General features: G+C 40.0%; 1 protein-coding gene across 1 annotated transcript in view; it reads right to left on the bottom strand.

Moving 5' to 3' along the window:
• Positions 1-24,309, bottom strand: part of TERT (telomerase reverse transcriptase) — a 34,144-nt gene extending 9,835 nt beyond the window's left edge. Inside the window, exons 1-10 of the mRNA XM_059836137.1 lie at positions 24,082-24,309; positions 21,018-22,923; positions 18,143-18,338; positions 13,556-13,745; positions 10,005-10,187; positions 8,540-8,701; positions 8,058-8,153; positions 5,908-5,993; positions 3,059-3,172; positions 1,134-1,205 (exon numbers count right to left, since the gene is read on the bottom strand). Of these exons, the coding sequence (XP_059692120.1) occupies positions 1,134-1,205; positions 3,059-3,172; positions 5,908-5,993; positions 8,058-8,153; positions 8,540-8,701; positions 10,005-10,187; positions 13,556-13,745; positions 18,143-18,338; positions 21,018-22,923; positions 24,082-24,309 (3,233 nt within the window). The remainder of the gene's footprint in view (positions 1-1,133; positions 1,206-3,058; positions 3,173-5,907; positions 5,994-8,057; positions 8,154-8,539; positions 8,702-10,004; positions 10,188-13,555; positions 13,746-18,142; positions 18,339-21,017; positions 22,924-24,081) is intronic.
• Positions 24,310-24,715: the final 406 nt, after the last annotated feature.

The following is a 24,715-nucleotide window of genomic DNA, read 5'->3' as shown; positions in this document are numbered from 1 at the left end:
CTGGAAAACTTGCACAGAAGATGCTACTCATCTACAGAAAATCAACACAGCTGGTGCAGAAATTGATATAGAACAAAGATGCTGGTAACTTCAAAGGGCAAGGAGGACAATATCAGCAATGCTACTGCAAGTGACATTATGCTGAGGAGATGTTATAGAGATTAACAGCTTGAGGCATCCCCAGCCTCTTAGTTTGACTTATGATTTCCAGAACTGTAAATCCACACATCCCCAGAAATTTCCTTCCGTTCTGATAAGGAAATGAGGACAAACGAAGTCTTCGAAGTACACTATCCACTATTAAGTACAATTTATACTCCAAACTGTACTTAATTGATTTCCCCATCACCTTTCAGGCCCACAACAGAGCTGCATCTTTCTGACTATTGAATGGTATGATGCAACTCACTGCATTGCACATGCTAAGCTTTTCTTCAAGACCTCTCCTTTGGGTCCTTAAAACTGGCTTTCGCATCAGCAGAACTCTTCTCGGATACTGACTGTACATTCATATCCACGGTAACCAGGAACCTCTTTTGGGGCCCAATTTTTAAAAAAGGTAGTTCTGAAGCACTTTAAAGAATTACTGTATGAAAACTTCTGTGTGAGCTGCATGCTGCCATGCTATCAGTATCTTCAAATACTCACCCCAGAATATTAACAACCAGAAAATTCTTAGCAATATTGGATCAGAGAAAAGTTGCATTCTTTCCCTAGGAATAGAAGGTAGCAGCATGCCTGCCTAATAAAAACATTTTAAGAATGTAACTAAGACATCTTAAAAAATTGAGGGAGAATGGTCCTAAAAGACAACTGCCAGCTGCTTTGGTTAGTCTGCACTACTAACTGCTGCTAGAAGCTCCATCAAGGTCCATAGCTAGATCCCTAATTTAAACCTCAGCAGGATTCCCCCACCATCTGAGCTGCAACAGATTGTTAGCTGGCCATCAAGAATGTAGCTTTTAGGATTCTTCCCAGGCACAGGCTACTGGCAAGGACTCCAAAACAGACCTTGATTATTAACCCATAAAACAAATATATCTATATGTACAAGCATGTACTAAGGAGATGAAAAAGAATGACCTAAAAGGTGTTAATGCTTATTACTTTGAAGACTGTTTTTAATAACATACCTTAGAAAAGTTCTTGCCTGCATTAAATGTGGCGTAATCAGCAAAAAGTCATCAATGAGACGTATAAGGACTCTGTAATCAAGAAGAAACTGATGTTAGATTTTTTGATATGTAATCCTTTCAAATTTTTGTCATACTCTTCAGAGCACCAATGTGCCCATTTCAATTCACAAGAAGGTAGAGGCCAATATGATCTCCAAATCGAGTCTCATGAAGAAATTCTCAGCTCTGCTTCTTTCCTAAAAATAAATGAAAAAAAATAAAAATAAGAAAGCAAAGGGGCTGGCTACATGAAACACGACAGGACTTTACAGCACACAAGCTATTCCACAGTAGCTTCTTGGGTGCAGGGTTTTACACTTTTCCAAGGGAGAATTTGCAGTATCTTAATCCACAAGACAAAGGACGTGTAATACCAGGTACACAAGCACATACCAGATTCTTGATGTGCTCTAATTCTGTATCTTTGTTTGCCATGTAATAACTTGTTTGTGAAGCTATAACTTGACTGTAAAACAGACTACAGTCTACCACTGTAAAGGCTGGGATTTTCTTTTTCAACAGCATTCAGGCCCCAAGCATGCCCATATTTTTCTGATAAATCCTGTCTAGTAGGTCACAGAGAGGAAGCTCTGGAGATGATCTTGACCAGTCTCGCGTTCAAAGCAGGAGTACTGCCATCACTATGATCAGATCAGCTGCACCTTTGCCTAGCCAAGTCAATAGCCAAGTTATTTTTTTGACTCAAAGGCCAAATGAAACTATCGAAATCATTCAACAGACACTTAAGAAACATTCTAGAATCTGTTCTATATAAAAACAACTGTTACATAGAAAAGTGCATTCTTCTGAATCAGTTTCATAATTTCAGTATGTATAAACAACATCCTTTGAAAGCAACAGAGAGCTGTTTAGACTCGTACCATCACAGCATCCTAAAGCCTATGAGAAGAACTCTACTTCTTGTGCAGGGAAATGTTTAAAATTCTGAGACTTTCCATTACCTCCCAAGAAGAGACACCAAACAGATGCACTTATCTGGAGAACCGCTACACACGTCTTAATTTCTTTTTTCTTTCTTAGGACAGAATTCACAGCAATGGAGGGAGTTATGTGAACACGGACAAGCTTCACGGGGTTCACCAATGTCTAGCTCTTGCCTAAAGACCCTAATCTGTGATTCAGCTGGGGATCAGTTCATATGGAGGTAAACGGGAACCTGAAGTTTTTATGGCTAATAAAGAGGTAGAGCTTTTACCAGGCTAGCTTTCTGTCAAGCTCCTAAGAAGAGACCACAAGCAGGGCACAAACATTTAGAAGATGTACCAAGAGCCACACAGGGCTTCAAACAAGAACCAACATGCCTTGTAAAAAATCTGCCACAAAGCTGTGACCTTGATAAAATGTTTAGATTTACAGTTGGTGAACTGGAAAGTCCTCAGGCAGAAGCCTGGAGTATCGGAAACCCTCTAACAAACAGCCCATCTTGTTTGAGGACAAAAGACCACAAATGTTGTGGGAATGAGTGTGGGAGAACCACAAACTTCTTACATGTACACGAAGTGCTTGTAAGACTCTAAAGCATCCCTAAATACTGTGCTCTTTGTAAGAACACGTCTGCCACCCACAGATCTGGGACACCTTCTTTTCAGCACTTTTCTTCCCAATCTTATGACAAACAGGGAAATTCCCTCTCAAAACAACCACAGTGACACTGAAGCTGCAGAGATCTTTGTGTGCACCATGCTTCCTAAGGGAGAGTCGGAAATCCTTAAAATTCAAAATTAAACTTCAGAGAAAATGTCACATATATACTATACTATATACACAATAAACACATGTACTATAATATATATACTATGTATATACTAAAATCACATATATTATGCATTACTATAACAGAGCACAGAACAAAGCATCCCTACCCATCCTGCTGTACTCCACAGAGCAATTTGTTTTCCATGTCTCCATAGCATAAGCTGCAAAGTAAGGTTGACAAAATGGAGCCCTGTGGAATTCCACAGCACTGTAAGTAGTACCTATTAAAGAATAAAAGAAAAAAAAATTAAAAAAAAAATCAAAACATGCAACAAGAAGATTGCAATAGCCATTAAACATGTAATTATTTTTTTCAAGTATAACATATGTGTTTCAATAAGAAACACACTACATGCTTGCTAGTTAGCCTTACTTAAAACTGTTTGTTCTTTCCTCTAGGAATCTACATAAGGCTCCAGAAGTTTTAAGTTAAACAGTGAAAAAAACCACTAATACACATATTCCTTTCCTGTGAACAAACTCCAGTAGACAACTGTCATTAAAGAAATTTTATAACTGATCTCATATCACAATGCCTCCTTCCTCCTTCAGCTGCAGAGCCACCCTTCATCTAAGCTTTGTAATTCTTTATGTTACATCTTACATAGCTTCAAAACAAGTGTTCTTGTACAAAGTGCACTGGACAAATCTTTTGAACTATAATGTATTTAATTATTATCTAAACAGCTCCTAGCAGGTGCCCACTAAAAATCCATAGGCTGAAGCACATACTGTACATCTACATCAGGAATTAAATTCAGGTGGATTTTGAGATGGAACACTTCCAACTTTTCTCAGAAACAGCAGACATACACATTAAATTAAAATATAAATGTTCACCACTATCAAATCTTGCTAAGTTTTCTGAAAAAAAAGCTCTTCCAGCAGCACAAGTCAAATTTTTAACTACGAAATAATTTAAATCAATAATTTAAATTGAGGTGTTTAATCTTTGTTTATACTTGCACAGCATCATCTGGCCAAGGAAAATATTTTCTCGGGGTTTTGGTTTGTTTTTTTTCAGGGGGGTTGGGAGTGTGTGTGTTTTGGTTTGTTTTTTTCCCCACAAATAAGTATCACTTTAATTTTAGGGAAATTAGCCCAATAGAGCATGTGATCTGTTTTGATACATCCCAGCTGTACTGTAAATCACATTTATTTCCTCATTTAACTGCTCACGCAGGAAGCTATCTTACTTCTAATTAGGAAAAACCACTACATCCTGTGAAATGATAAACCTTATTATTTGTAATTATACTCAACCTCCTGCCCCCCCGCTTGAACAGTTCACTGAAGTTGCCAGTTATCATTTTGCAGAAGAGTAAATCTTGGTTTGTTTCTCATGGCTTCAAAGAATGCATACAGACGTAGCCAGGGGGAGGTTCATTAACACTTGCCCTATCTTGTCACTTGTATAAAGCCAGTAAGACCACACATAGTAATAGTAATGTATCACATTTAGATGTGCTACTGAAGACAGAGTTCCCCGTTACTTTATGGATTTTTCTATGCTGGCAGCAACAAAATGACTATGTCTCACAAAACCCAAGGGAATTATTTTCACAACACTCCTTTGAAGTAATGAGATATTGTATTATAACGTCCATTTTACCATTACTACCTGAATGACTTAGTGAAACTGAAGAGAATGAAATTATGCAACCGGACACCAGAGCCACATACTACATTCTAGCAGTGATCTTACCTATGTTTTGTGTCACCTGTAAATTCTTCTAGCAGTAATTTTAAATTTTTCCAGACTTTTGATAAATGTATCAAACGGTATTAAAAGATTCCTTCGAGGTCCCTAGCTCAACAATCAGCATTTTCCTCAAAACATCAAGTGAGTGTTGACTAACTATGATGGCTTTTTGAGAACCATCAGTTAAAGAGTGTATTCATTTACTAAACTTATTTGCAGTTTTGGGTGGGGTTTTCTTGAAGAAATGAGAATGAGCTACTTAAAAAGGGCAAATACATTCCAAGATGAACAGTATTTTTTCAGTCGAGCTGTGACTGAATTTAAGTAAGTGTGAAGTTGCCTTTGTCAGGGTGTGCTTTCTTTAAAACCATTAAACTTCTATTAAATATACTGATGTCAGTTAGTCCTTATTAATGGCATGCCATGTCAGCATTCTCATGATCCTGCCAAAGGGAGTGTAAGCGTCAATGCCAGAAAAACCTATAAACGCTCTTCTGTTTGCCTCGTTGAAAGCTTTTTTCCCCCTCCTTCAATCCTATGAGATTAAGTATTCTAAAATAAAGGTATTTTTTTCAAGAGCAAGAAGCTATTCATTCTAATATACCTGACCCTGAATTTACAAATAATGGCAATATAAGTACTTGCTTTCTAGACATGGTACACATTTGCCACCTAGAGGCAAAACGTAAATACCAGATCAGTAGTTCTAGCAACACACAAAGAAATCTGCATTACCACCCCCTATAACATCTGATTCCTAATTTTGGAGTTGCCAATAATTTTAATTCCATTTGTTATTGCCTTTTATTTTTATTGTAACTTGCCAAATAGCAAGGCCATGCAGAAAAGGTTTAATTTTGCACTACAGGGAGATGACTAACAAGGCTTTTGCATGTTTGCTTGGATGTTACCTTGCTTTTGTTCACCACTATGGATCCCAACATTTTAGAATATTTTTCTTTTGAACTACATGAAGAAGGTTACATATTTATAGAATAATGCGTTCTGTGTATAGTTAACATCATCCAGGCGGGAAAGAGACATTTTATTCAAATATAAATTAACTCCAAACTCTTCATGCTTTTACAGAGCTTAAACTGATAAACAGATTTCAAATTAACGTGAAATAAAAATCCTTAAAAGACAGCTATCAAAAATCCCCTGAGCCAATTATAGTATCCTGCTTAATAGAAAAAAACAACCAACCAAAAAACCCAAACACACTATACAAAGAAAAACTAACTTCTTTTTTACCTGCTCCCAATCTCCAGGATGTTGTTATGTATCATTTGAAGAAAAAAAGTAAACAGGCTGGAACTTGTCTCATTAAATGTTAAGCTCTAGAAATGGAACAAAACAAAACAAGATTTGTACTTTAGAAATGTACTGAAACTAAAAATGTAGTATAAACTTAAGAGATACACAGAAACCTTTGAAAAGAAAACCTAAGAAAACTTAGACTGTAGTAGTTCAAACCCCTGAAGTAAGAAACAACACCGATATCTGAATATACACACTAAAAAGCTGCTCACATCCAACAAGTGAATGGTACAGTTCCTTTTTTGTTTTGCTTTAGGAGAAAAGCAGTTTTGATTGGTGTTACATGGGAAAAGAGTCAAATATAACATCTCAAAACATTTTTTAAGTGCTGGTGTATTATATTGGATTATTACAATGTATGAGACCTCGCTCTTTTGGCCACTTTCCATCCTGCAGGACAATTTCTGTAACTGTCATGTTCTTTATGATTCCTCAAGTATGAATACACTTACTTGCCAGTTCTGCCGCAAAACCCATTCTTTTGCCACGTTACCAACGATTCCATGCATGACTGTGATTCCATGCATGACTGTCCACCCAATATTTATGAAGCTTTTTTTGTTAAAAATTGTGTAATAAAAAATTCATTTAGAGCAGTTTAAATCCCTTTAACAACGACTTCATGAGAAGTAAAGCAAAATTACTTCCTATTTGCCCAGATTAGACATTAGACAAATGCACCCAGCTTTTGATAGAGCCATGCGAGATCATGGTTATTAGTACTGAAAAGCTAACGTGATGCACCTCTGGTACAGACACCCCGTTTTCTCAGAACACCTTTTTTTTTTTAAGCAATGAAACACACACACAAATTGTTTTCAAATGTAGAATGTTTTGAAATAGAAGGCAATGTAATATCTAGCATAGCTCATGTGCTATCTAGCACAGTTATCTAAATCAGATGTCCACTGGAAAAAAGAACAAAACAAAACCTACATAAATATCATCATAGATCCAGCTATCTTTCATTTTCATCCATGTACTCATTCAGCTCTCTGCACTTTGTAGGATCCTGGAATTGTGCACCACCCACACTGTATATTCTACTTCTATGTCCATAGATATACTAGATCATTTTACTTGTATGTTGGAAGCATAAATCACCCTATGTCAAAATTTCACTGGCAATTTGAAAAAAAAAAAAATTAAACAGGAAGTAGCCTGTAAGAAAATACCTGTCTGGTCAGCTGATGCTTGGGAATCTTGTAGGTTGTCATCATGAACACCATGATGCCAAGCAATAAAATGTATTAAGAAACTGACTGAGCATATAATCTACTTCTATGCCTTTCTCTATCGTGCTCCGTGCACAGAAGGAAGTCTTGAGAACAAACATTTGGAATTAGCACAGTTCTCTGCAGCACAAGAATTAAAACAACAGCAGGATGACTGGTTCTTGTAACAAAGCTTCAGTTGGACTAAATTTAAAATACACATAATTTTTAACCATACTTTAATTCCCTGGAAGTGAGAAATCTCTTTAAACAAAAAATACAAGAGTTGATCTTGGTTTGTGCTGCATTTCAAGTCTTCTAAAGAAGAGTTCATTCTTATCAACCTTGGCAGATAATCACTAAAATAAGCTTATTTTTTTTAAGTAATTTTTCTATTCTGTGCAGTTTGCTGTACAAGATGCCATATCTATTTTCTTAGCTACTTAGCTCAGAATACATTTTGCTCATTCTTACTTCTGTACGTTTTGGACATAGCAACTTTTGAAGCCCTTCTTTACTAGATATTTAATTTCTCACTTGAGACCTGTTGCAACAAACAATGGAATTAAGAAAGGAAAAAGAAAACACTGGTTAAAATGAAAGTTTGAGACAACAAGGAGAAAATCTGGGAAAAGTCTAGAAGGACATTTTGTCATATTTCTTGCCTGGTGCACTCCTTCCACTGAACACTGAGAGCTTGTTAGAAACATCAAAGAAGAGATGACAAAAATCTTTCTATGGAAGGTGCTGGATAACTAGAAGAGAGGTGGTGTCACCACATAATATGTATGTTAAATTAAAAAAGTCAATCTTCCTCCAATACTTCTGTAGCTTTCTTTTTCAGTTGAAAAGAAACCTTCTAATATTTACCTGTTCAACTATTATTGCATTTTGCAATGAAGCATTGTCCTGAAGCTGGGACACAAACTGCTTCATGTCTGGCATAAAATCCTTGAAAGTAGAAACCTGTATATTGAGTGTAAAGAAATAAATGACAAAAGCAATAGAAAATTCAGTACCAGATTCTTTTATTCAGTGAAGGTCAAAGGGCCAGCCTTATTGCATTATTTTAATTCAACAATTCTGCTATTGTTAAAATGAAGTATTTCCCTCAAATATCTCTATTTCCACAACACATTTATCTTTATTCTTAACAATGTTGAATAAAAAGTGTAAAAAGTAAAGAGTAAAAAGAAGCTTTTCTACCTCTGGAAAATATCCAACACTATTAAAAAAGGGTTTATGAAGTAATTGCCTAATTCAAATTGTGACTAAAGAAAGCTATAAACAAATATATTCCTTGGACCGAAATATATCTACAGCAGCAAACAGAAGAACTCAGCAAGTCATACATGTCTCCTATAGAACCTCCTGGCTTTTCCACTTGTGGTAATCATAATCACGGCATAGCGCCGTATGCAGTAGACAGTTCTTTTCTCAGGGTTTAAGATCCGTGAAATCACTTCCACAAGTTTATTGTGAGGAATGGTATCATAAGCCCTGGACACATCAGCCTGAAATAGAAGAAATATCTTCCATTATGTATTCATCAGTATCACTGTAAACACTGTGGTAGTACAAAAAAAGTATTGTTGTAGTATGTCAACAAGGCTGAAGGATAAATCACATAGGAGTGAAATTACTGCTTCACTCAGTTCAAGTCTGTGACAGAACAAAAACTCATTGCTTATCTGCAAAACCTTTCCTCACTCATCAATGAATTTTCCCTTACAAGGGATAACCAATCCATCAGTTTTAGCACAGTTCTTGTTATTAACAGAAGATGATACAATATGCAACCTGAAATCTAACACTGAACCTTCAATCATTTAACTGAAGTTTATTGCTGATATTTTTCTATGTTTAAATATTTTAAGAAACCTTCCTCTCCATATGATCATGGAGGTGACATCTTAGGCTTTTGAAAAGCTGCTAACCCAGATGTTTTACCTTTCCTAAACCTCATACTGCAATTTAGCTCTGCTTTTACTTGTCATAATCAAAATTCAAAACCTTCTGAAGAAGCAACAATCTTAGAAGAATTATGTCAATGACACGATTCTCTGGCTTGATAATGAGACAATCACTGAAAGTAATTTCAGGACAGGATAACAACTGACATATGAGAGCACAGGAGAGAAGCCCGACTATAGTATACATAAAACTGTGTAATTTACATACATCTGTATAAATTGCCCCAATTCAAAGCTATGAATTTAGCTCAAACACAAAAGGTTGCCTGCGAGACATAACTGAAAAACAAAAGTGTTAAGAAGAAACTCCTTCAAATAGTGGGATATGACAAGCACTCATTTTTTTCAAGTGGGAGAAGAAACTTGTTGGAGAGACACTAGAGTTCAAGTGTTCATTTTCAACAGAAACTAATGGTACTGAGATAGAAGAGACCTATTTTAAAAAAGAGATGCTGAATTTATCCAAATGCACATAGCAAGTTTCTCCTGGTTTTCCTTTGGAAGATGGCCCTAAAAGCATATGGGAGTTTATATTTTTGTCCCATTTTTATACCCAAGTAAATGTAACTGCAAAAATCCTGTGCATGTGCAGAAGCAAGAGCTGCTACATGACAGAAAGATGGACAGAAAAATATCCAAGTAAAGGAAGTGCTACTGCAGGGATACCCCGCTCAAAAAACCAACCAACCCCTCACCCCCAAAAAACCAACCAGAGTCTGTGTTAGGTATGCACAGAAGTTTATTTTGAAAAAGAAATAATTATGCATTCAGATCACAGCTATAAAAGTATCTGCACAAGCTGACTTTGAAAAGTTAGTTTGAATTTGTAATTAAAAACACATACCTTTACATAGTAGAAATGAGGAATTTCACCATCTGATTCAAGAACCTTTGTAACAAACCTCTTCCATGTCTTGTAGATATCATCTTTCCCAAACACTGAAGAGCCGATAAAACTGGTGTTTATAGTCCGCTCATAATTTAACACACTAAATAGATTTTTTAGTCGAGTGTTGTAGTGTTGCATCTAAAGAGACCAAAGAGAATCACCTTAAAGTATGTTGAAACATACTATATTCTGTGCAATACACAGATTTCACATTTAGATGAAAGATGACATTAAATTTGTATATTTACTATATTATTTTGGTCAACTGCAGTTTTCAGAAAGCCTGACTATAGCTGCAGTAACTACTTGGAAGTGACAAAACAGCCTCAGAGTTTTTTTTCTTTTGGTATATGTAAATGCTATGGAAAATGTTTTTTCTGTACTTGACTCTTGGAAATCAAGGTGTAATAGTTAAGGAGATACATAGATGGCCTCGAACAAATAAAACCGCCCCCAATTAGAAGGTAACTTCTTAAATACCATTCATTCTCTCTGCTGGAGATTATCACCACAACAAGAACAGCAAGAAGAACATGTGCCCCAAGACTCTAGGCTAACTCCAGCCGCACCATCAGTTGAGTTTCTGGAGGTATTTTATGCAAGTACATTAGCAAAGATTTAACTCTCAGCTATGGGAATAATCAAGTACACCAGAGTGGCAGTGAAGTCATGCAGGTTGATTAGCTCTGTAAACACTTTAAGGTAAAAAAATATTGACAGACCTGGCAACAAAATAACGTTGAAAGGGCAAACCATACAACTAAAGAAAATAAATAAACTGCACATGTAGCATACTTATGAATCAGTTTAGAACTTCAGAGAAATCCTCCAAAATGTATACACAGAACATAAAAGGCTCTTACTCTCAGTGGCAGTATTGTGATCATGATATGGATACCCTGAATCTACTAATTATGGAAGCATTCCAATTCATATGAAAGCATTTACTTTTGCACTGAAAAAATCAATTACAAATTGATTACAGTGAAAAGCTGGCAAAACTAAAGCACACCAAAAATGTTTAATGTACTACTGCCACTGCCTCCAAAACAACTTGATCCAACTTCACTGTTTTACATAAGGTAAGTAATTATGTTCATTCATTGGCTGGTCTTGCAAAATGTTTTTGACCAGTTTATAAAACAAAGATTTCTAAAAATTATACAATTTCCTGAATTATTGCAGTGGTATCTTCTCTGTTATAGGTCAAATTCCTAAGAAAAACAGTCAAAAGGGTAGAGATGTAGCTCAAAGGTAAATAGAAGTAGTAAGATCAAAGATCAATAGAAAAGTTCCTCTCCTTCTCAATGAGCCTATCCCAGGATGGTTGCTTTTTCAGCAAAGCACACCCTTACCTTTTCACAAAGCTGATGGCCATATGGGTGTTAGCATGTAAGTCAATAAAAGAAAATTGAGACTGGCTTCAAACCCAGTTTGAACTAGACCTGAGAGACCTGGAGTTGCAGCATTCACAGTAGCTCTTCATTTTCATGTTAGAAGGAATTCCCTCAAGCCTCTTAATTCCCCAGAATAAGTTTAATCCACAGAGTTGATAACATTTTTGCAAGACCTAAAGATCTGCTGGAATCTCTGCAGAATGCAGTAAAAGACTATAAACTCTCTGTTCTTTTAGAACCCTGCTGCCTCCCAGTGCTTTGAGCTTCCCTTTAAAAATAAAAAACGAAAAAAAAAATGGTTCGAACAAAAAAGGAAGAAGGATGTAAAGCAAATACATAAATCCTTTGAGACAAAACCAAATCTACACTGATTTGAGGATATGTTCGTGGAACTGGACTCATTCCACCATGTATTTTGCAGCAAAGTTTGAGAGTTGCCCAAGAATCAGAAGTTGGTTTGCTGGATATTTGGGCTGTTATCTCTCGCAATTCATCCGGATACCTTCCAGTGTTGAGCTACAGAAGCTGGCCAAGACTACCCCTACAATTCCAAACTGGCTTCCAAATTCCAAAATCTGGAATATTGTCTGACAGAAAGAACTTCTACAATTTAAATGCTAGGAGAAAAGTGGAGAGCAGAGACAAGTACAGGATGAAAAACTGGAACAGAGTGCAGGATAAAATGCCATGACAGAAACAAACTGAGTAGCCATGCAAGTTTTGGAAAAAAAAATAAACCAACCACAAAAAAAAAAAAAGACTACATCACTTCCATTAGGTTGGAAGCCCTGAATTCAAGAGTAAGACGATCGTTTTGCACTAGACACTTTTCTCTGTCTCAGTCTACTATCTGAGAAGAGAGGTTACACTACCACCACCTTCTCCGTCATGGATTTATGAAAAATCATTAGCTATGCTTTGTAATTAGTTTAGACAGATGAGGTCTGTCTAGCAGCTGAAGACCTTAGTGTCCTCAGCTGTTTGTCAGCACTATCCAACAGGAGTCTATTGCTCGCACTTTTCAGCACATACAGATATTCCCTCTCAGCTCCAGGGCAGCCAGGTTAGCTCCAACCACTTGACCAGCTACCATGGTTGACGTTGAACCTTCATCATCTTCTGTATATTCATCCTTTATGCCAAATCTAAAGGTGCTATTGCTCCTGTAACAAAGCACTGCAGCTATTTCCAAATTAACTGTGTGCATACTCTCAAATCTGACAGTCTGATGACTATGAAGAAGTAACACTTCAGAACAGCTTTTAGTTGATGTGCTGTAAATCTGGTCTAAGAAGCCATTGACTTCTCACCCATTTGGGGAACATTGAATCTTGTGCACTAAATGGGACTCAGCCTTAAGGAAAACCAATTAAGGCAGTAATGCAAGATAGCGAAACTGGGTTCCCACTATGTCTTGTGGTCAACTGGCCTGTTAAATAGATTATTCTGTGCCCTGCGTGTTGCGCCTCTGTTCCCATGCTGCGGTAATTCCCAGCATCCTTCCTATCATCTCCCTGCTATGCTTGATCCAGCTTCCTCACCCTTCTTAGACCATCTTCTGTAACACACCCAATTCACCACTGTTCGGCCCCCTGGGTTGCCCTGGCACAACAGCCAACAAGTCGATCAACGTGCACAATCAGTATTCAGGTAAATCCCAAACAGGCCACACTCATCTGTCCCTCACCCTCTGCTGTGCCAAACAAATACCACGTTAGTTCAGAATACTGAGTATCTTTGAGATTTCCGTCCTTCTGCTCCTATAGATGGCCAATGCCTACCACAACCAGACACAGTTAGCAAGCCTGAGGGAAAGGAATAGAACGAGAAAGAAAACATGATTACTTGGCAGGCCATGCCATTCTGTTAGAGTCATTTCCTTAAGACAGGCTTGCAAACAGAAGTACGTGATTCTGGAATTGGAGGCTAATGGTAATTAAGCACTGGGAAGGGAGGAGCTAAGTTGCAACAGGTAGATCCATTCAGTCATTCTGATTTGAATGTCCCAGTTCACCATGTTAAAACTAGTTTGATATAACATGAAAAACCTCACTCACTTTATTAGCTGCCTACATCAAACCCACATAAAACAATAAAGAAAGTAAAAACCTTCTTTTCTCTGCTTTCCCTGCTGAATGCTCGTGCTTCAACAACACCGCTCACTTTTACTATGGGTCTTAACCCATTCGCTTTGGGAATGAACCGGAGCTTTGATGCCATAGGAACATATTTTTTTTGACGGACAGCTTCAATCTCCTCTGAAGATAAAGCACGTAGATGTACTTTGGCAAAATGGTTTCTAAAATACAAATACATATTTAGTGTAAGCAATAGGAAAGGCAGTAAATTAAAATATTTAATCTCTTTATGATAACTGAAGCCAAATATTTTACTAAAAAGATAATTACAAATACTAACCTCTGCAGAAAGTGACATGGAGATCTGAATTTCAGAATAGTTTCATGGTATCTTAATGACAATGTAATACAATAGTAAGAGTACACACTTCTGCTTGATGCAAATTAAGATAATAAAAAAATAAATCTTAATTAACACAAATGAACATTTAAGCACAGATTAGCCGAGTACATTTAAACATTATGAAATTTTTTTATGCAAGACAACAGGAAGTTGGACGTTTTCCATGGTTTCAGAAACTTGAAAGACATTAACAAAGTTGAATAGAACCTTCTGAAAACTATGTTAAGAAAGATCCAGGGAAGGACTTACACACTGTAATGGGCTGTTCTAATCCCAACATGTAGGGGACCTACTACATATTGAAAGTTATTATAGTGAACTGAGATACTAAGATACATACACAACAAAAGGGCATTTAGGTATCCAGCAACACGATTCAAAAGAACTGATCTGATGAGCAGGCATCAGCTAAAGTGAACAGCAGAGAACAATGAAGAACAGAAGGCTCCTAAGTCACAGATTCTGAGCTCCATAAGGCCATCTTACTGGGAAATGTGTTTCCCCCTCACAGACACCCCCTCAGGATTTATAGCTCAGTGTAGCTCAGTCCAAATTGGTATTTCCCAGGCAATGAGGCAGAAAAAGGAGGTGGTGCAAAAGCCCTTGCTTTTACTTAAGATTGCATTGTTAAAGTGGCCTACTTGCAATATAAAAGACCTGGATCAATCTCCTGGACTGCTTCAGGAGGACAAAATGTGCCATTCCGAAAAGCCCTACAGTCTAGTGGTTAGGATACTCCCCTAGGAAGTGAAGCAAGAAAATTCAAATCCCTTCAGAAAGGGAGATGCAAATCTAGATTTGCATGCAGATTTTTCTCATCCCACACCAGCCAACAGGATGGTTTAGCAAAAGGAGGCCACACTATCACAAAAGGCAGTGGATGGTTGGTGGAAACCTGGTAAGCATGCTCCAGGAGACACCTGAGAAGCCAAGCATGCAGGTAAGAGAGGCACACAAATACTTCTCTGCTGTATGCCAATACAGCTCCCACAGAAGATAATGATCCAGCTGCTTGGGGCTGTCCACGTCCGAGTGATACAGTGCGTGACACCTAGAAGGTACAGGGGCATTCAGGGCTGGCAAGTTGAGCTATTACTGAGGAAGCGTTTTGAGGATTTATATTCCAACTTTGGAATTCAATTCCTGGTACAGATGTAGCCCAAAGTAAAGCAGAATGGACAGGAGATCACTTTTCCACAGCTAGAGATCACTAGTATTTATTATGACTTACATTCTTTCCTGAACCCAAAAAACTTCATCATGTACTGTATTATCACTAAGATAAAACAAAGAACTCCAGTTCAACAGAAACAACCGAATGATCAAATCTCCATCACTTTGGAGTTCACATTTAAGACTGAGGGGAAAAAAAAACAAACAAAAACCACCACTACATAAAAAAATATGACTTCCTCTGAAAATAAAGACAAAGGCCGATTACTAGCAAGTCTTCATCATTACTACCTCTGGCCAGCTGTAGAATTGGATGACATTTTGCCTACAGCAACACGTATTGCTTATTTCATGGCATTTATAGCAGCGCTAATGATTTTGAACATGCACTGATCTAATGGCCACTGAACTACCCTACTCTCATCTGATCACTCACAGCACTGTTACATGCTGGAACTTGGAGGAAGTTGAGTGGATGGTCCTGCTGCCTTTTGACATCTCACCACAATCTGATGGGGGAAGATTCAGAATTTCTGCAGCATTGTCAATCCTCAGCAGCTACTCTGTGTGGCAAGGGCAGGGAGAGTGTGGTCCTTACATAAACAGGTGCTGTCACCACAACATTGGGTACTTTATTTTTACAACACAACTTTGTATTCTCTGGGCCATGTAACTTGAACCAACTGTATCATTAAATAGTGATTTTTTTCTTAATAAAGAATGAGTACTACTTTTAATTTGGGGTATGAAGTTTGGTATAGCTTCAAAAATTAATAGAAAGTTGTCTGTGTGCAAAAAGTCCATCACACACTAACCTCCACCCAGGCAGCAAGACAAACATACAGATCCAGGTCCCCTCCCAGAACCGTGGTCTGTACCCTTGAGTGGGATTCTGCAAGGGAAAATCTATTCATATAGACAGCCCTTCAGGATGGGGATTTACTCCCTAATGACGATGCAGTGCAAAGGGAAGCTCATAAGTGAAGTCCAGGTCCACTCAGTCCAGCCTGTTTCATCCATCCGCTTCCTCCCAAAGGAGGATGCAAAAGAACTGGAAAGGCATCAGCGGCTATGCTTGGTTGTGAACGCCTTCCTGCAAGCCAGCTCAGAGCAATCGCCACAAGCGGCTCCGGCTGAAAAGGAGGAAGAACCAGGAGAGACACAGAAAAGGCATTAGGGCAACAACTGAGGCCACCAGATACTCTTCCTCCAGGGAAGATGGAAGCAACTCAGCAGCCTTTGGCACTGATTCACCAGCAGTGACTGAAAACACTGCTGGGTAAGAGGGGATGGTGCCTGGAGAGTCTTGAAATGGCCAAAGCAGCACAAGAAGCCCTGAACAGCTGTTTCACAGTATCTCTAAACCCCAGTTTCTCTCCTCCCACGTGAAGTGGGCAGCTTGCCACCTGTACAAACGCAGTAAGCTGGATTAGTGGGAGACCTCACATTGCACAGCACACCCAGAAAAGCAGAGTGCTGAAAGCCCTAGCCTTGTGAGTGAAGCTGAAGTGCTGCTGCTGGGGCCAGACTAAAAGTCCATGTAGCTACTTATCCTGTAGCCAACAGCAAACACCCTGTCTTTAGAGCATGCCCTTGGCAAGCACGCAGCAGTACTTCCTTGGGATGCTTCCCCAGCTTCCAGTAACCTGCAGTTCAGTGACTTCCCAAGCCAAAGGTGAGAAGGGGCTTCCTGTACAGTGGGGAAGTATGTGGGGAGCAAATCAGAAGAAATGGGATCAGCCCAGAGTAGGGTCTTTTGACTTCAGAGCACCTTGTCCTTACACATTGGGTTTTTCTGGGAAACTGGGAATAGGGACAAAAGGGCTAAAACCAAAAATATTTGTTTTCTTTTAATCACATACCCCACTAAAAACAGCATTATATCTAATATGTAAAAGTTAGTACTTGATGATACCTTTGAAGTACATTAAAACTACATAAAACACTAATTGCAACACTAAAGCTGTTAGTTTGAAAACAAGACAAACGGAATACGTGGGACTGAAAATTACATTCTACTGCTACTATTTAAACGGCATATTCTGTGCTACAACTCCAAACAAGATCAAGGCCCCATGAAGTGCAAACACATATGCAGAAGATCTGCACTGGAGATACCAATGTTGAAATCAGGGAAGGGTGGGACAGGAAGGGGAAAAAAAAAAGAAATCACACGTATAACATTGTAGACCAACAGACCGCTGTGAAAGCAAAAGGTTCACCATATAAAATGGCCATTAAAACACAAGACATTAAGTATGCTCATTTTGCACAGTTCCAAAGCTCTCTCAAACACCAACAATTTAGAATGAAAACCCAAAAGATGTGAACTATGGAGACATGTGCACAGTGCTGTTCATTAAAATTGCCTTCAGATCTTTCCTATTTCCTCACTTAATCGTTTAAAATTTGGTCTTAAATAATGCCCTAACTTAAACACATGCATGCATTTTTAAGACCAAAAAAGCAGCATGGAATTCCACAGCCACACTAAAAAAGAAGTTGCAGCTTTTACATCCCTCAACCTTCAAAAATAACCCAAAAACACAAGGCTACTGTCTGAATTTATGAATAGAGTATTACAGCATTTCAGCAGAGGTTTGGGTTTTGTTGTTTTTTGTTTGTTTGTTTTCGGTTTGGTTTTTTTTTTTTTAATTAAAGCAATTGAAGCAAATTGAATATTTTTAAAATTAACTTTCCCAAGGTTACTTTGGGATTCTATCATTATGCTTTACTCATTATTAAAAGGGGTAAAAAATTGACTTATCAAAACAAAATCCTCATTATAATGGATTTTATTATTGCAAAGGTTTCTCTTCTCCTACCAAAGAATTCTAAATTTGAATCAGTTTTCTCACACAAAATATTTCTGAATTTACAAACTTTGCATACTACAGTCACGGGTTGAATTTTCTTCTGGGAAATTAAGCAAATAAAAGGAGGATAAATGGGTAATAAATGAAAGCAGAATTATAACTTTACACTACAAAACATGAGATTTCCACATATTCCATTAATGTTTAATTAGTTTTCTAATGTTACCTAATTCCAATGTTCTGTAACTTGCCCCAAATAAACTTTCGGTAGTAGAAAAGCATGTTTTTCTGGAACATGGTCTCGGTGATATAGAAAAATGATCTGAGCAACTCAACAACATAGGTATCCATCAGCCAGTATAGGAATTTAGCCAAAAGTTCTTCACGGAAACAATGTTCATAGGCAGGAACAAAGTGATCACCTTCAATAAACAATTCAAAGGTAGTTATAGTAAGTATCAACTATTTGTATTAGTAAAGAAACAGAACATACAAACAAAAAAATCACACATAACACACTTTTCTTAGCTTGAGGTTAATGGAAAGAAAAAAACCAAATACAAACAATTGCACAGATGCCACTCCAAATTTTCACTGGCATTAAATAACATGACCGACCCAAGCTTAAAGTACAAACATAGAAACTAATTTGCAGTGACAAATTGACATACAGGATACGAATACATGCCATTAGTAGCCCAAAGACTTACTTCCTTTGCCCAGCAACAATTGTGCAAGATCTTTAATGCACAATGGCAAGATTATTGTGAAGGGAAAGGCAAAATGGAAATAAGCCTACTATAATATAAAACCTAAAAAAGAAATAAGCAAAAGATTGAAAATACTTAGGTGTACTGTAAAAATAACAGAATTAAACTGGGCTGACTTGGGGATGAGAATGATATTCAGATTTCCCAGTTACATGAAAATTAATTTCAGGATTAGGCTTTATTTCAGACATCCTATATAAAACTTAGTGCTGCAGTCAAAAAAAAAGGGAAAAAAAAAATCATCCTGACTAAGTCCATCAGCACTTATAATATTTAGATGGCACAAAAATTATGAGCCCAGAACATTCCTAACTACTGTCAGATTTAAGGCCACATAGATTTGTAGTGTTGTAGTGATGTCTAAATACGGTAAGTGAGGAGGGAATAAAACCCTGTGCTGCAATACCGAATTTTTGCCAATTTCCAATAATACTTTTTCTCATTAAATTTAAGAGTACAATTTAGCAAAATACAACAGGATAATTTAAAGAAATTATACAGAAATATTAGTTTAGCTGCATAGCACAAATAATGATTATGGCACAGATGTGTTAAAAACAGCTTAATTTGACACAACAGAGCTGAGGCTTAAAACTGAAACTCATAAAATGGAAATAAATTTCCAGTTCTCTACCCTGTTTGGTTTTTGTGCGCTTCAGGGCGGAGACATTTTCATGTATTTACAGCACCTAAGAAAAGACTACCATAAAGATATAAAACAGTGTTCATTTCAACAGAAGCCAGGTAACATCAATGAAAAATGATTGTTAGAAAATTCTCTAACTGAAGACTTGCAATATGCAGTTGTAATACGCAAATCATATCAGGATGTTGTTAAGTAGGTGTCCTGGAACTAGACCATTTGTTTTCTAAGATCTTGACAACAGATGTAAGTGATGACTACAATTCAGGGAACTGACAAGAAACCACTACTACTACTTTTGGAGAAAAAAAACCCACTAACACCTACAGTGCAGCAAAGCAATTAAATGTGTGTTTAAACTTCAAACACAAGGGAGCAGTTTTCCTGGAATAAGGCCAGAGAATAAGAGGGTATTAGATTTTTTTAAGATAAGATGTTCCAAATGACTACGAACCAAATGTATGTTTGACAATAATTTCTTTTTTAACTCCTCAGCATTTTGAAAACCATGTTTTTGAGCCATAGTTTCTGAATAAAGAATCAATATATTTGCTAGAACTAACAGTTTTTTATGGAAATGTAACCTCCCCTATTTTTTACATCAGTTCTCAAACATCAGACTTTTTATTTTCCTCCTACATTACAAAGAACCTGTAGTAATTTCAAGACCTTATCACACCTTTTAAAAACGAATACCATTTTCAGCTCACATTACTGTAGGATCCAAGTACATCACCAGGTAAGAATAAATACTGCAAATATACCAGTTAAGGAAGTGCAATCCACATTGTATAGATGGAGAACAGAAGCACAGAAAAATGGCAATATGCATTAGATTCTACAGCAATCAACCACAGAACCACAGCCTCAGCCTAGATTTAAGTCCTAGGATAGTGTCTGAAGAAAGACTTCTTCAAGGAAGCAAGATTTACCTGTCCTCATCTGAAAAGAAGACTAAACAGAAGGGATTTGTACAGAATTTGGAGCAATCAGCTGATGCCCTCACAACAGCTTTCAGCCAGAGACCACTCGGTCTGGTGACTTCTGCACCACCAACTACCCAGCCTGAAGTAGTGCTCAGTAAGGGCCTCTTGTTCCTAGAGAAGGTCTCTAGAGAGGTGACAGATGGTGGGCAACCCCTGTATTGCATGGGTCGCATACTCACGTCTTTCTCACAGGGTTGATGCACGGGTGAGGAAAAATAACACACTGTGGAGTGAAGGTTCACTCCCATAGCAGAGGAACACATGCCACGACAAGTGCTTGATTTGCTGTTAGTTCTTTCTGAAGGCTTACGGTAACCAACAGGCAGACTGCATTTGTTCCTTATGTGCTTAGGTCATACTTCAATGAATTTTCAGTTACTGCAATTTGCAGGGTAGGGGTGGAAGGGAAAGAGTTTTGTTGAAAGGCCCAGGTTCTGAATTCATGTTTACGAAAATGTTATCCTATTAAACACAAAAAGCGTGAATGAAAACAATGAAAACTTAAGTTTTGGAAGGAAGACAGGCTCAAGTGTTCTTCTGCCATCGATGACAAACACTACTAGGTTTGCTCTCTCAGCTATGGTTATTACCAATGAACCCAGCAACTCTGAAACCAGATTCAAAACCCTCCCCTTCCCACCTTACACGTGAACACCAGTCATCTGACACCCCCACCACTTAGTTCTTTAATGTAAGAAGTACCTTTGACTAGACGAAGCCACATGCAGTCATTCACTCTCATCTTCCACATCAACTCCTGCAATGAAAGCTTAGCAAACTTCCCCATGGAAATGAATGCTTTCACATTTTTTAAGAACCGGCACTTGTTATGGTTTGAACCCCAAAGCTCAGCGGGGATGACCCGCTCCAGGCACTCCCTCACAAAGATGTACACCTGCCAGTGGCTGCTGTGCTGCTTGAGGAGCTCCCCAAGGGCTGAATCACACACCTCTCCCGGGTTTTGCTCCTCACTCCACGACTCCCCACGCACAGATTTTGCAAGGGGAGCGCGTAAGTTGTCTGGCACATCAGTGTGACCAGATTCACATCTGCTGCTTGTCACATACTTAGTAGGCTCTTTCCCAAACTGTTCTGCTTGCTCGTGAACCTCTCCTTCCCCAGGCAAGCCTGCCTCACAAGGCAGCTCAGTTTTTCTCACACTGGTTTCAGATATCCAGACAGGGCAATTTTTTTTCAAGAGAACTAAGTAAGGGCACTTTCCATGGTTCTTTAACAGTTTCTGAAATGTGTGTCTCATTTGCCAGTAGCGTTTGGGCAACCTCTTCTTTCTCCAGTTGTGATGTGGCAGACTTTGGCTGTGCTTTTGCTCCAACAGATTTTGGCTTAAGAATATAGTTTCTATAAGCCGTCTTCCACCTGCCTGACAGCCCTGCAAGCGGTTCAATAAAAACGATTTAGGAAAACATTCTTGGAAACTCCTGCGAGAATACAGAAGAAACTTCCTGTCAATGTACACTGCAGAACGCAAGAGCGTATTTGGTAACTTCTTTGCCAAATGAGCTAGGGGACTTTCCCGCCTTCTGCATTTTGAAGAAACACCCTCCACGGGTTCGATTTGTACAGAATCCAATTGAGATTTATACATATGCATCTCTATTCCTTTCCTATGGGATTCTGCTTGCATGTCAATGCTGGACTTTAAAGGTTTGTTACTCTGAACTCCTTGCAGAAAAGAGCTTTCACCTGCCACAAACTTCTTCCCGTGACGAGAGGTGTGAATTAAAGAAGGACCAGACATATCACTGTTACTTCTTTGAGAAATGTACTTTTCTTTAATGAGACTTACAGAATGTGATGCTACATACCCAGTTCCGTATCTCTTGGAACTACTTTGGTTTACATCAGGAGCAGTATTACAAGCCTTTTCCTCTCTCACTTTCTCCTCTACTTTTGCTCTCTTAGCTGGAATTTCAAGTTGTTCCCTATCAAGCTTCCTTTTTAAAGATGGTGCCGTAGCTGACAAATATAAACTGGAGCTACTCTGTTTTTCCAGATGTTCAGTAACCATTCTGATCTGTTTGCTTGCTTTAGAAACAGCTTTTGAAGAATACTGGTAACTGGTCACTAAGCTGTGTATCTTGTTATTTTTTTTATTTCCCATGCTGGAAACATTAGCTTCAAGTCTTTGTCTGTATTTCCACCAATGTGACTTTGAAAGATACTGTCTATGAAACATAAGCCTTTTTTGCATATAGTCAAGCAAGCTACTACGTTTATGCTTTGAAAACCTTTGTTTAAGAAACAGTGGGGATGAGTCTACATTATGTGAAATAAGTTCATAAACTGGTTGCCCACAAACTTGATAACAATTACTAGGGGGAACCAGCATAAAGATTGCACAGTGTTCCAATAAATACATCATCACATCATCCCCTATCCTGCTCAGCAGTGTTTCCCAGAGGCCGCTGATACGAATAGTTTCTGTTGCAGTATTGGGTAGGTAGCTGTATATATTTGAAGATGGCATGATTTGGAAATGAGAACTGTTTTCATCCAGTAAGGAGTATCCATATGCGAGGACATTCTTCTTTCTTTTTTCACACAGTCTCTGAACGACTCTTGTTATGACTTCACTTTGACTAGATAACTGAAGAAAGAAAAAAAGAAAGTTAGCTTTTATCACTGACTCTTCCATAAACCACAATATATGTTTTAAATAAAGACATGCAAGATACACCATCCTAGACATCAGCTTTAGATCAAACCCTTTCGAAGCAATATTAATGATTCACAAGTGCCATACCAAAAAAGAAAGACATTCAAGTGTACCACAAGATGTTTACATGCAGCAACATGAGCCTACGCCTTTAAGGAAGTCTTTTCAACGTCTGCCCTTTTGATCCTGGTTTTCATGCCCAGGAAACACCCTACACCACTGCCCTCAGCAACCCAGACTCCAAGGCCTTCAGGTCACTCTGCCTGTAGATACGTGCTCACACAGGCTCCAACCTCCAGGGAACGAGCACTGATTTTCTCGAGGCCTCCATTTCCTTTTACGTAAAGAACAGTTCGACTAACCGACTCAGTTCACAATTCTAAAAGCCGCTCAACAAGCTTGCAAAGGTTGTTTCCTACGGTAGCAGTTTTGCTCACGCATGCTGCAGCTCCGAGAGAAAAGCAGTCTTTCCTCTCTGAAGAGTTTCTTCTGCTTAAGCACCGACCCACCAGCAGTTTTCCCCCCTCCCCTCTATCCCCTCAGGGTGGGAAAGTGGCATTTTTCGTTTCCAGTTGCTCCCCGGCCACGTTTGGTTTGTTCGCTCCTACCTCACGGGGCAAGCTGCGAGTCGGGGAGACCCAGGCACGCAGACCTCCCGCGTCGCCCACCACCCACCCACTGGCCCCAAGCCTTGGCTCGCCCACCCCCCAGAAGAGGAGGAGGAGGGGACGATCCCCCCCGGCGCCCCGTCGGCTGGAGCCGACACCGAGGAGGCTGGAGGGGGCAGGCGAGGCCCGGCGGGGAGGCCCGGCCGGCGGCAGCCACGAGGGGCGAAGGGCCGCCGCCCCCGCGCACGCATGGAGGACAGGAAGCGCGCTGCCACCCAGCCAGCGCGGGCGGCGGCGCACAGCGCCGTCCCCGCGGCCCCCCAGGGCCGGCCGCGGCCCTCGCCGCTGGCGGTAGTCGCCGGGGAAGCCCCGCGCCGCCCGCCTCGCCCGGGCCCCCGGCAGCGCTCGCTCCTCGGCTGCTGCGGCCGCCCCGGGCCCGACGCAGGTGCGAGCGGGCCATCACTCGCGCCCTGCCTCCTACCTGCTGAAAGGTGAAGGGCCGGGGGATGGCGCGGGCCCCGCGGGGGACGCACACCAGGCACTGCCCCACGAAGGTCCGGTAGCAGGGGGCGTCGTCGCCCCGCAGCACCTCGGCCTCCCCGGCGCCGCTCTCCCGCAGCCGCCGGATGAAAGTCTCCAGCGGGGCAGCCTCGGCGTAGCAGCCGCGCAGCGCAGCCAGCACTGCCGCGAAGGGCTCCGCGCCCGCCATGTTGTGGAGACGGAGCACGCCGCCACCGGGGGCAGCCCCGCGCTGCGCTGCGCTCCGCTTCCCCCCGGCACCGCTACGCTACGCCCCCCGCCACCGCCAGGCAACAGGTAGCTGCTGTTTAATAAAACCGTGTTATTAAAAAAAAAAAAATAATTAGAAAACGCCCTCGCAAAATCGTGTCTCGGGGCGGCCGGGCCGCAACGTGGCCGCGGAGGGGCGGCGGCCGAGGTGAGGCGGGGCGGGGCGGGGCGGGGCGGGGCGGGGCGGGGCGGGAGGCCGCTGTCCAGCTCCGGCGCTCCTTCCCTCCTCCGGCGCCGCCTGGTGAGGCCGCGGGCCCGGGCTGGGGCGGGGGGCGAAGGCACGGCTGGGGCGTCTGTGAGGCGGAGAACTAGCACGGGCTACCGCG

The sequence above is a fragment of the Gavia stellata genome, chromosome 3 (genome assembly GCF_030936135.1).
Source record: "Gavia stellata isolate bGavSte3 chromosome 3, bGavSte3.hap2, whole genome shotgun sequence".
In the NCBI taxonomy this organism is placed as follows: domain Eukaryota; kingdom Metazoa; phylum Chordata; class Aves; order Gaviiformes; family Gaviidae; genus Gavia; species Gavia stellata.
The sequence above is the reverse complement of the archived record's forward strand: the minus strand, read 5'-3'. Positions and strand labels throughout refer to the sequence as shown.